The following is an 18653-nucleotide window of genomic DNA, read 5'->3' on the forward strand; positions in this document are numbered from 1 at the left end:
AGCCATGGTGGAACACGCCGTCAACCCTCGGTCCGGTCCTGGATCCGTCTGGGACTGGGCTGAGGCCCAAGGGCACACTAAAAGCACCCCTCTCACAACAGTATGCAAGGCCTTTAGAGGCCATCCCACGACAGAATGCAAGGCCTTTAGAAGCCCTTCTCAACAAAGAGTCAACCAAATGTTCTATCCACTGCCTTTTCTCTTCTTCAGCCCTATGGGAGGACTGATTTTTTTCCTTGAGGTATACCCATATTAAAACTCTCATTCAATGGGCACCAAAAACATAATCACAAAATTCCATGGTATTATAATATACCATAACTATTCCCATGGCACTGCTCACACCTCACAATGGCCATGGACCTCTTTACCCAAATTTCCACATTACCATCCTTCCATGCTATCTTCCCAAGACAGCACTAGCAAGAACATCTACCTCAGTATGATTCAACCCACTCGTTAAAACAGTTTCTTCCCCTGAGTATCCTGCTCTGCATCTTTTGGGTAGTTCTTTGGAAAGAGGACAACACCACTCCATACTCAGACTATTGGCCTCTCTGCTTCACCACTATGGTAAGCTCCTTTCCATCTATGATAGGTTCTTCGGACCCTACACTTTAAGAACACTACAGGGCAGGTCCTCAGATGGTAAACTAACTTGATTCCTGCACTTCTCCTTTTGGATGTATTGTTCCCCTGGGCGGGGGGAACACCCCACTTCTTGCCCCCCTCTGGGATGTCTCTTGTCCAGTCCAACCTTGAAAGTAATCAACCCCACTTCACTTCTTCTTGGCCTCAGGTGACTCCCCTTGATGGGAAGAGCCCTGTCAGGGTCTCACTCCCCTTGGAGGGTCCCTGGGCTTCCTGGCCCTCAGGTCGGGTACTCAAGATAATTACATAGATGGAGATCCTTAATCCCCACCCTAGGAGAAAGCAGGGAGAGAAAAGAGTAAAAACATACCAAAACATCCCCCCTTTATACTGCCTGCTCTCTAGAATCTACCAATAAGAGAACCTTAAAACTTTAAGAGAACATACACACTTTTCCCAAAAGCACATTAAACCAATTGACATCATGACTCATTCCCTTAAAATGTCATCCAATGGACATTTCATGGTACTACATGATAACTATTTAAACCAGCATTTCCTACCCGGTGTCCGTGGCACACTAGTGCTCCATAGCTGTATCTCTGGTGTGCTGCAGCAATCTTCATTTCCCCTATAACTGCTGGCCTGCAGGATATCATCCCATCAGCAGGGGGAGTCAGAGAGCAGTACTTATCTGCTGCTGCTTCTGGTTTCCCCTCTGCTGTCTCTCCTCTGTAGTTGAAACAGCATGGGGGTCCTTGTAAACTCAAGTCCTTGTGGCCTCATGCAATTCCGATTACAGAGGGAAACAGGCATAGAAGAAAGAACCAGCATCAGGTAAGTGCTGCTAGAAAAGGCAGTTGAATTTGCTAGGAATCTGGGGGTTTGTTGGGGGAGAAGGAAGTGAAGGGAAGGAAAGAGAAAATACTGATGCCAAGGATGGGAGAGGGTAGGAGAGAGGTTGATGAAAATGGTGATTCCAATGGGTTGGAAGGAGAGAAAAGAGAGGAGAAGGTGATAAATATCAGGGGGTGAGGGGAGAGAAAAGGAAAGAGAAGATGATGTCAGGGATAGAGAGAAAGAGAAAAGAAGATGATGATGCTGGGGATAGAGGGAGAGGGTTGGGAGAATAAGGTGATGATAGAGGTGGTGAGGAGGGAAAGGAAAAGGAAGAGAAGATGATGTTGCTATGGTGGTGGAGAGAAGATGAGGATTTCAGTGGAGTCAAGAGAGTGGGAAGAGAGGAGAAAAGCTGGTGGTGATTTGAGTGAGTAGGAGATGGGGAAGATGGAAAAAAAAAGTTGATGATGTGGGGATGGGGAGGGAGAGTGAAGGGAAGGTTATGATGCCAGGGGTTGGGGGGAAGAGAAAAGAGAATGATGATGCCAGGGGGGTGGGGGATAGGGAAGGTGCTGGTGTGCCATGATGAAATAAGCCCAATGACAGGTGTGCTATGGCACACAAAAGGTTGGGAACCACTGATTTAAACCATATTTTAAGAAGTCAGAACATGATAACAGCAGGGTCTCCCTCACCCACCTATGTATTAATGTAATGAATGTCTAGATAATGCATCTTTTATTTGCTGTCTCTTTTTCTTTTTCTTTTTTTTTAACAGTTTTTCATAAAGCTGTATAGATCAAGGTTTTAAAGGAATATAAAGCAAAGGCCTTATTTTTATGCATTAATGTACCTGAAGGGATGGTAAGAGAACCAGATGTAGTGTTTCCACTCTTACAGACATAGCCAAGTTTCAGGCTACACTCCTTGTTTTCCCATTTTGCAACTTTTCCTGGATTTAGCACCACACAACTCTTTCCAGGTTCGGCAGTCGGATATCCTTGAAAAAAAAATAAATTTTGATGTTTAGCTCATCAATTTTGAAAACTTACGTTTAGCCAATGCTCCTATTTTTGCCACATTTTTCACTTGATTTTATCTTCTTACCTGTGGCAGCTTGCCTTGGGAGTACAGATCTCTTCTTGACCCTAACAGCTGGAGGGAAGTTTCCATGGGACATATTCTGAGTGCTACTGTATAGAAATGTGCTTCGGGTTTAAATTTCGTGTCGGACTTCGTTTCAGGACCCCCCCCGTGGGAATTTCATTTTTCCTGCAGTTTGGGGTTTTTTTTTCGGGGGCACGCACTAACTCCCTGATAGTGCGCACTAACTCTGCCACGTTAATGTGCGTTAACCCGAAAAATAAATGTTTTCTGAAATTTCGGAAAAAATTCAATCGTTTTTTTGGTTCTCCCAAAACATTCTGAATTAGGTAATTTCGCTGAAATTGTCTAATTTGGGAAAAACGATTGCACATCCCAACTACTGTATGGCCAGCAGAGTTGACTACCATGTCCCCCTCTGATATTATTGCTTACAAGGGAAGTTCCCCCTCTGATATTGCTGCCATCCCAGAGAGGAGGAGAGATGATGATGGCCAGTTCCTGCAACCGGTCTTCTTCTGATGCTGTGGGCCTCTGAGTTCTTTGTTCTCTTCTGTCTTGTCCTGACCTTATCTCTCTTGTCTAGTCTTGTCCTTGTCTGGTCTGGTCCTACCCCTGCCTAGTTCTGTCCCTGGTATCCGCTCCCTGTAATGCCAGTGCCTTGCCTTGTCCAATTTGCCCAGCCTGTGTAGCCTAGTTTCATGTGTACCCAGCCCTTGTATCTAGTCCTGCCTTGCCTCAGTCTCCAGCCGTGCACTGCCTCAGTCTCCACTCCTTGTCTCCAGCTTGTGTCTCCAAGTTCCGGTCTGCATCCCAATTCCAACCACAGCCTAAGTCCTGTCAGCTGCCAGATCTCAAGAGCTCAACCTGCAGGAGACGTGACTGGTACAGGCGGAAGATCCTATCTGCCCTGCCTTGAAGTCCTGAACTGCTCCTGTTGGGGTCCTCCAGTTCTAACTCAACCCTCAGTTATGACAGGATCGCTCACAATTACCATGTACAGGAAGGCAAATGATAAGAACAACTTGTTCAAATTTGATAACCTTCATCTAAGGCCAGACTCCCATTAAGTCAGTTTTTTTGGGCACAGAGAATATGTTCTGTTTTAAAGGATTTTAAATGTCAAGCTGAAATCATTAAACAACGGGTTGTGGAACAAGGTTATCCAAAGTTGTCTATTAAGAATGCATTTAAAAGAGCAGTGTTTTCAGATCAGGATGATTTGTTAGAGTATAAAACATCGATGGGGCAATCATGGATAGTGTGTGTGTTATATTATAGCACCAAGACAGAGTTGATAGCTGCCTCCATCAAACATCAATGGCATTTTTAGCAAATCATGGAATTTTTAATGAATCCCCTTTAAAAGCATATTCAAGGGACCCAAACATATGTGATTGTATTGTATGGGCTAAATTAAAAGAACCATTTACAAATTAAAACATGGACAAACTTGAACTTGAACATCAAACTTATCAACATTGTGACTTTTGTGAAAAAACAATCACAGGACACATGTGAGAGCATCCAATTATTCATGGGGAGGTGGTACAATGTACATTTTGAATTTTGTTATTATATGCTTTTTGTCCATATCAGAAAATCTGTGTAGGGCAAGCCATCAGATCACTGACCAGTATGTATTAGTTTAATAGAACATAAAAGCTGTTTAAAAACATTAAAAAATCAATGCTCTGATGGTCTCACATTGGAATATAAGCATGTGTTTTTACAACTGCAATAGACAGTTTTAGAGCAAGTAGTGCATTCCAAGAGAAATGGTAATATGCTCATTCTCAATTAGAGAGCAATTTAGGATACATAGACTGCAAACACAAGCACTGGTAGGATTAAATGAAGATCTTGATTGGTTGTCTTTCATTTAATAAAAGCTGTGGCATGATTTTATTTTTAGTTTTGATGTATATGATAGAGACCTTAGCAGTATTATTAACCCGAATAGTCTTTTTAATAAAACATTTATTGTAATATTATCATTCTTTACATTATATGGAAGTTTGTAAGGAAACTGATCATACATAATATATGATTGGTCCATTTGCAGGCTTTGATGCCCTATTTAATACATCACTTCCTGACACAGACATAACCAGAGAGCCATATTTAAGTAAAAATAGCATGCATATGGAGACCCCCCCAATGAAAAAAATAAATCAAAACATGGCCTGGCCTTGGGTATTTTTTTTTTTTCACAAAAGTAGACCCAAATATTTAATGAGAAACATAGGAAATAGTGTTTTTTACAACAGTCTGGGATCTTTAAGATAAGTAGCTCAGCTATTATTGTGTCAAGATGGTCTGTCAATATGATATATGATAGCATGCTTTCAAAATTTTAAAATAAAAAATAAAATTTAAAAGATATATCTGGGGGGCTGCTAGAGAGTGTCTATAGTGGTGGTCGCTCTCTATTAGAGCTCTGTCTATCCTCTTCTCCATATCCCACTCCGCCAATGCTTTTTCTATGTAGCCAGACATAACTCTTGCATATCACTGCTGTGCTACATAATGAGAATCAGGCGTACAAAAAATTGTGCACAAAAAAATAGCCAAATACTGTAACTGATTACTATGGTAAAGATAATGTCAATCTGGTTGAGCAGCTAGCATCAGATTCTGAAAGCATGGAGAGTTCCAGGTTGCAACTGAATTCTAAGCGGGATTAGTCTACCATAGTAATCCTGGAGGAGATCCGGGCAATACAAGATGACTTTTCTAAGGACTTCTTGATGTAAAAGAATGCAATGAAAGAGGTTAATGACAAACTAGACACGTTAGCACCTAGAGTTGAAGAGTTGGAGAGACGAGTGTCAGATTTGGAGGACTGGTGTTATGGTTTTGGTGAAGTTGTGAACCCCGGGCCAAGGTGAGAGATGTCTCCACCCACAGGAAGGAGCCCCATAGGTCTCACCATCGATAGGCACGGTCTCAGCAACATAGGACACAGTTGCGAGAGAGACTTTATTAAAGGAGAAAGATAGTACATAACCCGAGGAGCGGGAAATGTAGTAAACAAAACACAGTCCCTGAGCAAACATATTAGACAAGATGATAAAGTAGATATGAAGATCCGGTAGTGGCCCGCAGCGGGGTACATCAGGAGATCCCTGCAGGCTGATGGAAGTACCTCTGAGTGCAGATCCGGTAGTGGCCCACAGCACGAGGTATGCCGAGGAAACTGTACTTTAGATGGCAGGGAGATAGAGGTCTGTGATACAGGAATCAGGCCATAGACCTTGTATAGGTGGAGCAATATCCTGAGGCTTAGGATGAGTAGCGTAGACAGGCTGAAGGAACAGTAGTAGCCCGAGGAACTGGATACACCATGGAATTCTTCAATGAAGTTGATGGCAGTAAGAGAATGTACTGAGGAGCGGGTCAGGAAGTCCTGGGCAGGAAGGCCCTCCGAGGAGCAGATAGCCAAGACGCGGAAGAGCCCCCGAGGAGCAGGTACTCAGAAAGTCCGAATGCCAGGAGGAGAGTCTGGAACAGAAGATCCAAGTTAGAGTGGATTTAACAAGCTAATTCGCTTAGCAATGGGCCAGTCAGTATAAGTACACTAGTGGTGCTGATGTCATCGGGAGGGATGGCCTCGAGGTTCCTGTCATGACATATTCATAGGAGGCCCTGCGCGCGCACATGCCTAGGTGATGCCGGAAGTAAGATGGCGATCGGCAGCACCCACGCTGTTCCAGGGTCGCCGGGGAAGTCAGCGTTGGTTGGCGGCGGCCGCCATTCTTCCAATGATTGATGGTGCAGGGAAAAAAAGAGGTGAGCATGAAAGGTCACAGCTGTCTGCGACCAACGGGCGCAACAACTGGGAGTCAGGCGCTGCTACCTCTTTGATTGAAACACAAAAACAGCTTGCCTTGATGCAGGAGTAAACAGGTCCTGGAGTTGCAATGTTCAAATATTGGAAGTCCCAGAAGAGGAAGAAAGCCGGGATGTCCTCTGTTTTTTAAGAAGTTACTACAGGAAGTACTAAGATCTAATAGTAATGGTTCAGACTTTGCCATCGGCCGTGCTCATCAGTCCCAAGATATAAGAAAAGACTCGGCTGCTTAAATTCCACAACTTCTTGATTAGACAGTTGGTCATTCGTAGGGCTCAGCTGTTGTAGAATTTGTATTTCAAACATGCCCCAATCCTGATTTTTCCTGACAATAGCATGGAAACTATGTGTAAACTGGCAGCATACACGGTGATTAAAAAGCTTTTGCATGAAAATAAATTTCAATTCCAGTTATTATACCCAGCAATGCTCATTGTTAAAGTCCAGAGCGACTGGCGCTCTTTTAACTCACCAGCTGAAACAAATACTTCTCTGTGGAATGAGGCTGTAGGTTTTATAATTCCATCAGCAGATTCTGCAGGCTCGCAAACTCGATCACATGAAGCTGTGTTCTTGTCGACTCGCTCCTATGCGAGCATCTGCAAAGCCTCTTATATGCTCTGGGCCAGACACGCACAATCTGGAAAGCTCCCAGCATTTGGACATGAGCCCGGGGAAGGAAGAGTATTCAATCGCAGGTAGGTCCTCATCAACATCACCGCGAGGCTCCCACTCATTGCAGAAGGAGGATCTGTTTGTTCAGAAGCATGAAGCTGCATGACTAATTTTTTGTTCAGGCGTGCATAAGGAACTTCGTGATGATCTCTTCGTGAATTTCTCAAACTATATACTGGCAAACAAGACCGAGTTCCAGCTCTTCTTTTTTTGTGTGTGCTTTTTTTCCCTTAATTTGTTTTTGCTCACCCTTGTAATGAGGGTCCTGTGTTTGTCAGACTAAGAATGAGACTGCTCTTCATGACTTTTGAGCGTTATCAATACTATACTGGCTGATTTCTGCCCTGGACTCTATGTTCTCCTTATATTTCTCTTATATATATTCAGTTAAGCCTGGTTAATATGACTGCTTTGCTTTGCTGTTGTGTTATTTGCTAGGTTAATGGACGGTGAAATGGTTTGCTTATCTTTCAGGGTGTACAGTTCTGAGGTTTGGAATGGGGTTATTGGGAAAGTTAGGTTTGGTTGGAGGGTGAGTCAGTAATGGGGGGACTGGAGAAGGGATGGGGGTTGGGTTAGTTATAGAGCTGGGGGACTGGGCAGTGTTCCGAGGAATGAAGCTGCAGTATTTCTGAGGTTGTCTCAATTGTGGTGTGATAATCATATTTTGGTTGGCCTTAACAGGAATCTGTTTCATTGTTGCTCCTGGAATGGGAAGGGGCTTAATCATCCAGTTAAAAGAAAAAAGATCCTGTTCCGAATGAAACAAATGAAGGTGTAGATCGGCACTCCTACAGGAAACTCATTGCTGTGGAAAGTTTAGACTATTATAATTTTAAAGCTAACTGAACTGGGAAACGCTTTTAATCTTATTTTCTGCTGAAAAGGGTAAAATATGCATTTTTGCTGTGAGAGGACCATTTGTGATACTAAGGAGAGATATCTTTTTTTGTATAGTCAACTGAATGGGCAAACGGTGTCTATGTTAAATGTATATATTCTTAATGAAGGATCAACATTTTTTCAAAAATCATTGATTTATTGTGTCTGGAAGGTAGAGGGATTCCTTTGATGGGAGGAATTTCAACACTATTTTGAATGCTGATTATGATCGTGGAGGGAAATCTTTGAGAGGGGTGAGAGATCACGAGGTGGCTAGATTAAAAACAAAAATACGTTGGGAGACTTTGGCTTGATTGATGTGTGGTTATGGTGTCACCTGAGGAAGAAGGATTTTACCTTTTTCTCTGTCCTGCATGGTTCCTACACCAGAACTGAAATGTAGTGGGTGGGTCAAAAGGATTGTTGGAGAGTTCAATCTTGTGAAAGAGAAGTCATGGCAATCTCAGACCATGATCCAGTTTTGTTGGAATTGAAATGGCCTTCAAGCATGGTGGGCTGAGGTGGAATTGGTGCAACCTGCAGGGAGAAGCCCTGCAAATACCCACCGTGGGCTGGCAGAGCTGGCTATCACAGAGGCCCAACTGGAACTTCACCTATACCAGCCCTCATTCCCCTTAGGTTGAGCCCTCAAGTGCCAGGGATGGCAGGACTTAGGCGTGAGCCTCTGTGGATGAGGTGGAGATCCGTGGAGACAGACAAGTCACAGGCCAGGGTCCGGGGCAAGTTAAGAACAGGCATAGTCTGAGGCAGACAGCGGTCAGGGCTGGTGGCATTCGGACGTGGTTGAGAGTCAGGCAGTGGTCGGAACAGGAGGGGTTCAGTCGTAATCGAGAATCAGGCAGTGGTCAGTGGCAGGTGGAGTTCAGTTGTAATCAAGTGTCAGCAGGCCGAGTTCAGAATCAGAGATCTGTCTGAGGGAAGACATGACAGATAGATAGGCTAGGAGGCAAGAAGCAGCACAGATGGGCATGTGGAGACACTGAAGGACTAAAGACTGACCACAGGACGAAGACGAAGCATCGAAGACTGACTAGAAGATGAAGACACGGAACTAAGAGAAGATGACTATGGACTGCCAAGATGAAGACCAGAAATGCAGGAATGAAGATCAGGAACACAGGAACAAAGACCAGGAATTCAGAGTGGCAACTAGCACAATGCTGGATAGTCAACCTACCTATTGCCAAAGCAAGGAAGTGCTGCCGAGGTGGCTTCTTTTGAGCCTCTGCTGGTGACATCATCATCAGGCACCTCTGGTGTTTTCCTGCTGTGGGCCCTTTAAGAGGGATGTTGTCTGGCGCACATGTGCCCTAGGGAGGAGCCCGAGGCGGAAGCGGCATCAGAGGTAGGCTAGGCGCAGATGCCTGCAATGCATCCAGGCTGAGGTCTTCCCCGACGTTGAAGAGAGCAACAGGTTGATCGCACCAGTCTGCCCAGCATTTACGGGGAGGTCTTTCCTGGTATCGGAGGTGGATATTCCAGGCTCGGGGCTAGAGGTAAGTGCGGTGGTCCATGGCCCTGCCCTGTGGACCGCTGAACTCAACAGCAGGTAGTGGTAGTTGGAAGTTGAATTAATCTCTTTTGCGGGATGAAGTAGTTTATCATAAAATAATATCTGGGTGGGAAGAGTTCCTTCATTTTAATGATGTTTCTGAGGACAATATTAATATTTTGTGAGAGGCAAGCAAAGCAATTATGAGGCGTCATTTTATATCTGTGACGGCTTTCAAGGAAAAGGAGACAGAAGCGTGACTCTGTGCATTATTGAGGAGATTAAGTTGAAGGAACAAACCCATGAAAGGAGACTGCATTTAAGGAATTATGTAAATTAAAGGCCCGATATAATTAATTGTTAAATGATTGGGTTGAGTATTTGATTAAACTTTCTAACTCTCAATTTTTTGGACACAGTAATAAACCGGGATTTATGTTGTTCTGGCAGCTGAGAGGAAAAAAGGGTCACCTATGCTCTCAGAGAAATTAGAGCTACAGGGTGTATTTTCACTTCTTCGGTAGACATTGCAGCAGCTTTTAAGTCTTTTTATCAGCAACTATATATATTCTTTGCAATAAGAGAGAAATGTTGAGGATATCAAGTCCTCCCAAGCTTTCACTGATGGAAAAGGGTAGTTTAGGGACCCCTATTACTGTTCTAGAAATTGCCAATGAAAGGAGGGGGGGGGGGGGGGGGGAGGCCTGTGGTAATGATGGCTTCAGAGGTGAATATTTTACAAAGTTTTCTCATATGCTTTCTTCCATCTTAGCCTGCTTCTTTCAAAACGTTTTAATTGGGGTTTCACTAGCAAAACCATTTTATAAGCGGTTATGTTATTACGGTGATCCCTTAACAGTAAACCAAGGGAGGAGTGTGCTTCAAACCACCTGATTTCCATAAATGAATATGGATATGAAGGTCTTTGCTAGTGATCAAGTTAGACAGGCTGGTGCAGAGTTTTATTCACAGAGACCGGGTTGGATTTCTCTCAGGTAAGCACTCCAGTGGTAAACTGATGTGAACCTTGAGAATTTTGAATATAGAGGCAGGTCAGAGCAGAGGCTTGGCTTTAATATCCAAAAGACACCAAGAAAGTCTTTGATCGCACAGAGTGGAATTTTTTTATAAGAGGTGTTAGGTGATTTTGGTTTTGGATTTGGTTTTGGATTTAGAAAATGGGGGCCTGATGTTCAGCAATATCTGGCTAAACTACAAAGGATATTCAGTAGCATGGCTATGCCGCTGAATATCTGCGCACAAATCTCTACTTAGCCGAATAACTTATATCCAGCTAAAGGGGTGATGCATCAAGCTGGGATAGTGTTCTAACACGTTGTATCGCATATATCACATGATATGGCCACAATAGCACTATCTTGGCCAGGGGCAGATTGAAGGAAAATATCAGTCCGCAGGCTATTTTCAAAACCAGCACACAGGATATCTGTGACTCACTCGTGCACCTTCTATGCAGCAGGTGCTTCAACAGCTCCCAAAACTACAGTGTCGACTCTTCAGAGGTTCATCATGTGACCTGGAGCCTGGCAGAATTGAGGCAAAAAATCTCCAACAAATTTCATATTTTTTCCTAAACAACTAACTCCAGCACACCTTAGACCAGGGGGTAAGCAAACTGAACTGCAATCCCCCATCCATCCATGCAATCTGTTGGGCTTCCCACAAATTTGGTTGCATCTCTCATATATATATATTTGCCTGGTGTTAAGGTTGCTTGCCAACCAATCACCAATGAAATGTTGAACCAGTTGCCAAGTAATGAGACGACCATACTGCCAACCAGTGGCTCAGACACACCACCACACAACGACATTTGCTGTTGTACTGCTGCTTACGTGCTCACTAAGAAAATGCCACCCTGCCCTAGCGCTACAAAATCATTATGTAAAAATTCTTGCTTGTTGTCAGCCTTTCCTCAGCCTGCAGCAGCCCCCTCTCTTTCTCATTCTCACCTCTTCTCAGCACCGTCTCTCTCTCTCAGAGACTCACTGATTCCATAGCCAGCTGCTCCTCTCAAAGCCCAGCCACCTCTGACAGAAGCTTCACTAACACTGTGCACAGGAACTTCTTTCTTGCTCGTCCCTTCCTTTCTAGGACAGTGGCTTGCCTCCTCAGGGCTCCACCCCAGCACGTTCATATTGACTGCGTGCCAGGCAGAATGCTGCTTTTATGGGTCCGCTCTGCCAACCTATTCTAGGAAAGGGGGGGGGGGGGGTACCAGAAGTGATCCATGTTACCCACTTCCTCCAGGGCTTAAGAAAAAGAAAAGAAAATTAAACCCTGGCCAAGAGTAAGGCTGGGGAGAGCCTGGCCTAAGGAAGCACAGCTCCAGAGGGAATCCTGCTTTCCCACATGGAGCCAGGGCAGCTAGAGTGGACTGTGCAAGGATATTAGGCAACTTAGGCAAATCTTATAGCCTTTTATACATCCACCCCCCAGCTCCAGCCTCTCCACACATAGTTAAGTTATGCATTTATATTAAGATTTTACATCAAAATGGACACAAATATCATAACTTGTACAGTATATTATATTTACATGCACTTCTATGGTACCAACCAGAAATCTCTGCAAAAGAGTAAACAAGACATTTGGAATTCATATGATATTAGGCCCATTGTAATATGTGTTGGGTGTTTGGTCCTCAGAAAACCATGAGTTAACTAAATTACACAATAGTAAATCTTCCATATGAAAACATCACTAACTGCCAGCACTCAAACAGCAACAACCCTACCTACGGTATCAAAAGGCAACACTGAAAACCCCCAAAATACCAATATACCTCCTATTAGGAAAATAGAAAAGGCCAGGCTGCTGAAGATCCCTACAAAGAAATTATGAGCTAACAAAATTCTTCACCTCAATCACACATTAAGAACACAGGAATACTCATCAAATGCAGAATAAAGAGACTATAAGGAATAAAATGAAATGTGCAGACAAAAACTAAACTGGAACATGCAACAAGCCGGCCTCTTTATGCAGTGCAACATTAGAAAACCAAACATTACTACTGCTCATAAAACATCAAACAATAAAACTAAGAAATATAAAACATAATAGTAAACCAAATCAATAAATACTAATAAAAAGAATATTTCAAAACATACATTTTTTAAATTATTTCCCAAACACCAATAAAACATTTCACCCAGTAATTAAAATAAGGATAAAAAAAAACAAAAAAAACCTGCTTTTCATACCTGAGATTGTTGTGGATTAATAAGAGAAGAATGGTGCAAACGCATACACACAAGCTGCTTCTCTCTCACACACACACAAGCTGAATCTCATAATACACACACTAACACACATAAGCTCTTTTCACACTTACACACACACACACAAAAGCTGCCTCACACACACACACATACACACATACACACAAACACACACACACAAGCTGCCTCTCACACACACACTCACAAGCTGATTCTCACACATACCTACAACAAGCTGCCTCTGTCTCTCACGTGTGGCCTCATTCATCAGCCCAGCCGGTCTGCCACAGCCTATCTCCACTCTTCAGCCACCGCCAGCCTGGGTTCTGGTGGCGGCCCATAGCCTCTCTCCACTCTTCAGCCACCGCCGGCCTGGGCTCTGACAGCGGCCTTCAGTACCTTCTCCTTTAGCTGATAATGTCTCCTCTGGGCCCTTCTCTCTGCATACCAGAGAGAGGGGATATAGCATAGCATAGGAAATGAACATAAAAAATTGCCATGCTGGGTCAGACCAAGGGTCCATCGAGCCCAGCATCCTGTTTCCAACAGTGGCCAATCCAGGCCACAAGAACCTGGCAAGTACCCAAACACTAAGAAGATCCCATGCTACTGATACAATTAATAGCAGTGGCTATTCCCTAAGGGCCAGATTTTAAAAGTTATGCGCGGGTGTGCCAAATATCACATGACCAATTTGTTTGGCCCGCCGGGGCATGAGCCATCTTCCAATAGGCCAATCTGCAGTGATATCATACAATATACGTGATATTTTGAAACTCCCTATCTAAAATCCCTCCCCTATTGCAATGAGCTTCTTTGCATGCAATTTGGAAATGTCAGGTTCAATATTCTTTGTGGTGAATATGATCAGAACTGGTCACCATTATATCAGTTTTCACTTACCTGGAACCCAGTTTAAATATCTGAATGGACTGTTATCACTCCACTGCCAGCCACTATTAACACTGAGGGTATTAAGGCCTATCCATAGTGCAGTCCCCAACTTGTTTGTTAACCCTGTATAAAACAAAAAGACACAGTAAGTTTCTGTGAAACAATCCATAACAAATTTGAAAACTCAGTTTTTGAATGAAAACACTATTTTGGGCATATTTGTATTGGCCCAAAGTTAGTAACAGGTGGGGTCCCTGGAAAATATTGGAGAATTTTCCACCAAATAACAGATTTGTCACCATTTTTGCAGAGAAATTACAAAATCTTTTGTAGAACTTCAGTAGTGCCAAAGTGACAATTAAACCACAATTTAACCCAGCTTGGTTTATAAATTCCTCCAAGGACTGTGTCCTTGCAGGGGTGCTCCAGTTTGCTTATAGATAATGATGATGTTTTACTGCTTTGGCATTATTTCTTTACTAGTTAGCTTTCCCTCTGTGAATATTCTGATTGACTTTATAGTACAGTTTTATAACTGGGCAAAATAATTCCCTATTTGCTATCCCCTCACTTCCACAACAGCTGAATTTTTCAGGTACAATTATAACACTTGCTGTCCCTCCTGACGCAGCCTTTCGGCGAAACACGGGATCCGTGAATTTCATCAATAGGGTTTAAATATTTCATAAGGCGGCAACTCTACTGTATACAAACAAATACGTCTTTAAAGGGGCCCCCGACACGGACCCCGTTGTTTCGCCGAAAGGCTGCGTCGGGAGGGATAGCAAGTTTTCACTTTCGGCGAAACACGGGGTCCGTGTCGGGGCCCCTTTAAAGACGTATTTGTATACAGTGGAGCTGCCGCCTTATGAAATATTTAAATCCTATTGATGAAATTCTATATGTGGACCAATAAATTCTTTCTGCACTTAATTTTTGTTTAAATAAATAAAATAAAATAAGCAGCTCCTATCATATACATCGTATAAAAACAAAGAGAAAAGCCAAAAAATCCATAGGCACATAAATTCAACTGTTAGCGCAAGCCTGCGATAGCCTTAGAAAATAAGGCCCTTAGAGCTGAAACCAACATCTACTGCATAGTCCTACTCTGGGCGCACTTTATTTGGCAGAATGCACACAGAAGTGTCTCTATAGCAGAGCTTTCCAAAGTGTGTGTCGCGACACTTTAGTGTGTCGCCTGCAGTGTGCCGGTGTGTCGCGCAAGCCCGGTGCACGTGACACACCGGCAAGTGGGAGCCAATGCGGCCGCCGGTGGACCTCATCCCACTGGCGGCTGAGTAGTAAAGTATCGCTGTGCTGTGTGCCGGAGACGCACAGCAGGAAGATCGGCGGGGCCGTGGTGGAGCTTACGTCACCACGGTCCGAAGAAAAATGTCACGCAGGTGCTCCTCCTCCTTCCTGCCCACGCGGCCCCGAAAGAAAAATGTTGCCTGAGCCGCGTGGGCAGAAAGCAGGAAGAGCAGGTGCTCCGCCTCCTTTCTGCCCGCGCGGCCCCAGAAGAAAAATGTTGCCGGAGCCGTACGGGCAGGAAGGAGGTGGAGCATCAGCCATGTGCAGAAGAGGAGCAGGCCAGGTAGCAGGGTCTCCACCGCGGATCGGCCTGAGAAGATCAGAGTCGCCGCGATCGGCCGGAGAAGATTAGGGCCGCTGCAGAGCCCATCCTGCAGCAACCCGTGAAGAGGAGGCCCAGAGGTAAGAGAGAGGCTGAGGGCCCGATGAGTTGTGTGCATGTATGAGGTGCGTTGAGAGATTGGGTGCCTGTATGAGGTGCGTTGAGAAATTGGGTGCCTGTATGAGGTGAATTGAGAGATTGGGTGTGGGAGTGAGGACCTGAATGTTTGCAGAGACAGCATGTGAGAGTGTGTGTATGTGTGTGTGAGACAGCATGTGGGAGTGAGAGCCTGTGATTGAGCAAGACAGCATGTGGGAGTGAGAGAGAGCCTGGGTGTGTGAGAGTCAGACAGCATATGCAAGAGAGAGACTTGTGTATGAATGATTGTATGAGAGAGAGCATGTGACAGTGAGAGCCTGTGCTTGAGCAAGACAGCATGTGGGAGTGAGAGAGAGCCTGGGTGTGTGAGAGTCAGACAGCATGTGCAAGAGAGAGACTGTATGAATGATTGTATGAGAGAGCATGTGAGAGCCTGTGTGTGAGAGAGAGAGAAAGCATGTGAGAATGAGAACCTGACTGAATGTATGAGGGAAGAAGATAGATGGAGAGAAAAGAAATAGAAAAAAAAGACAATATGAAAGGAATTGGCAAAAAAATAAGAAAGGGGAGGTGGAACAAAAAAAACCTGTGACAAAACCGATTAGAAAACTAAGATCTGACAGCAAAGGTAAAAAAAAAGAAATAAATTACTTTTTACTGATTGGCACATGTAATCTTTGGTAATGTGCAAGAGTGGCATTTTCTCCATGCGGATCTCACAATGTACGAGATCAACATGGAGGAAGTGGAAGCCCACGGGGCCTGCACAGAGGAGGCAGCAGAATGGGCTTCAGTGCCAATAGCAGCAATCAGCGCCTCCCAAATAGCCATGTGGCAGCAGTGACAGTGGCAGCAGAGGAATGAGAGAGGCTCCGAGGTTGCTGGCAAAAGAAAGAGAGGGGGTCCGCCTTTAGTGTGTGCATGTGTATGAATGGGAGTCTGCCTGGGGGTGTATGTGTGTGAATGCATGGGTGCCTGCCTGAGGGTGTGTCAGTGCATGAGAATGTATGGTGTCTTCCTGGGGTTTGTATGTGTGAGAATAGATGCTGGCCTGTGTGTTGTGTATGTGTGTGTGTGAGAGAATGAATGTGTGCATGCCTGGGGGATGGTGAGGGAGTGGTGTGAAAATGAATGGGAGCCTGCCTGGGGGTCAGTTTCAGTGTGTGAGAATGACTGGGAGCTTGCTTGGGTGTGTGTGTTTGTGTGAGAATGATTGGGAACTTGCCTGGGTGTGTGTGTATGTGAGGGAGCCAGAACGAGTGTGTATGAGAAAATCCAGGGGAGTAAGAGTTTGTGTGTGGAGGGGGAGAGAGTGTCTTAGAGCCTGAGAGTGTGTCAGTGTCTGTGAGAGCGAGAGGTTATGGTGGGTATAAGAGCATGAATGTGTATGTATGTGACAGTGTATGTGTGAGAGAGAATGGACATGTGAGTCTGTGTGAGAGAGGATAACCTCCTAATCCTGGACAATATCAGGGTGACTGGAAATCAAGAACTCCCACGTATGGACAGCAGGGGCTTTTTAAAATCCTTATTAGTTTTAATTATTGGGTGTTATTTGATATATGTGCTGTTTTGAAATATTTTATTGGTGTTTGGGAAATTGTAAAAAATGTATATGATTTTAATTAATAGAAATTCTATTTATCAGTAGTTTTAAAATATTCTTTTATTAGTATGGTTTTACTATTATAACTGATGCTTTGTTTTTTGATTTTATTTGTTTTATGAGGAATGGTGGTTCTGTTTTTCCATTGTTAATACACAGAGTCTGGCTTCTTGGGGTTTCCATTTCAGTTTTTGTTTAATTTGTGCTCCTTTATTTTGTATTCTGTATTTGGTGAGGGTCTGTCTCTGCTCTGTGTGTGTGTGTGACCATGATGAGAGATTCTGCTAGCATAGGGATCTATAGCAATCGGGTTTGTTTTGTTTCCTCAGTAGGTGGTGTATTTGTATTCTAGGACCCAGTGTAATATTTACCTTTGCGTTTTCACAGGTAGGGGTATTGTTGTTTGAGTCCTTGGTGTTATTACTGTTATGTTACAATGGGATTGCAGTATAGATTTTGAGTGTCTTTTTTGCGAGGTTTTATTTTAGTTCACAATGTGCCTGGCAGAGGAAGGTGTTTGTGCTGCTGTTACTGTGAGGTGACACCAGCATTTTAAAATATCTTTTACTATGATGAGCTGTAAGGGAAACATCCAAGCTCCATTGTTTGGGGGAATTTCAGTGGATGCACAGAGTTACAGAACTGGAGGTGCAGGATTTATATTGACATTCTGTCCCTTCCTATAAATTCCAGACTTCACTCTCATAGCCAAATAGAATTAGTTGAATGAGGCTATCAAATAATTATATAGTGTGAAACTGGCCAGCTTTTTAAAATTATGCAGAAGACCCTTTGGACTTTCTTATTAACACCAAATATTCAAATCTGTGTTCATCCCATCAAGCTCATAATCTCATTAAAGAGGTAAATTGAATAACACAATAACTTTGTTTTATTATTGTTACTCATAAATTAGAACAATAACATTAATCTTGGAATATTATATAGTTTTAATATAAATGAAAGGTTTTCACAAGATAGGTTGTGTCGTGAAACATTTTATTATGTATATATTTAAGGAAACATACATAAATTGTCGAAATACATTTCATTCGTTTAACCTTTAACCTCCGGTTTGCTAGTAGACTGAATTACTGTGTCCTGAAATTATGTTTGTCTAAAAAGTGTGTCACCAACATGAAAAGTTTGGAAAGCTCTGCTCTATAGGTTTGTCCTTTGAAGACATTGTCACCTGCACATTGATAAACAATGTTCCTGAAGTTCAACCACTTAGTATTTACAATTTTCTTTCTGTAAATGAAAAAAAAATGCTGCACGGTCATTTAGCCACTGATGAAATTCTTCTAAATCTAGTAGCATAGCAAACCATAATAAAAGTGTATTGTCAGTACAGCATTTCCACAAAGACATTATGTTGTAAAAAGGGGGCAGCTCAATCAAAATTTTTCAGAATGACCTACAAAAAGAAGTTTGCAACATCAGGAGCCATATTCTTCATCTGTAAATGAAAAGATTCAACAAACATGGAAAAAAGCGGTTAAACAGAGACACAGAGCAATCGCGACGAGATTCACAAACAAACTTTCTGGTGGTCGATTTTAAAAGCCTTGCGCGCAACAAAACCAGGAGATACGTGCGTGTCTTGGACGTGTGCATGCTGTGCGGATTTTAAAAGGACCGCAACAACGCACATATCTCCCATTATGCTCACAAAACAATTTTCGGGGGAAGGGGCGGGGCATGGGCGGACTAAG

General features: G+C 43.4%; 1 protein-coding gene across 1 annotated transcript in view; it reads right to left on the minus strand.

Annotated features, from left to right (window-relative positions):
* MRC1 (mannose receptor C-type 1) overlaps positions 1-18653 on the minus strand; it is a 349243-nt gene that overhangs the window by 268962 nt on the left and 61628 nt on the right. The window contains 2 exon segments of the mRNA XM_029588750.1: positions 2285-2431; positions 13607-13720. Of these exon segments, the coding sequence (XP_029444610.1) occupies positions 2285-2431; positions 13607-13720 (261 nt within the window).

This window comes from Rhinatrema bivittatum, chromosome 2, assembly GCF_901001135.1.
Source record: "Rhinatrema bivittatum chromosome 2, aRhiBiv1.1, whole genome shotgun sequence".
Classification (NCBI taxonomy): domain Eukaryota; kingdom Metazoa; phylum Chordata; class Amphibia; order Gymnophiona; family Rhinatrematidae; genus Rhinatrema; species Rhinatrema bivittatum.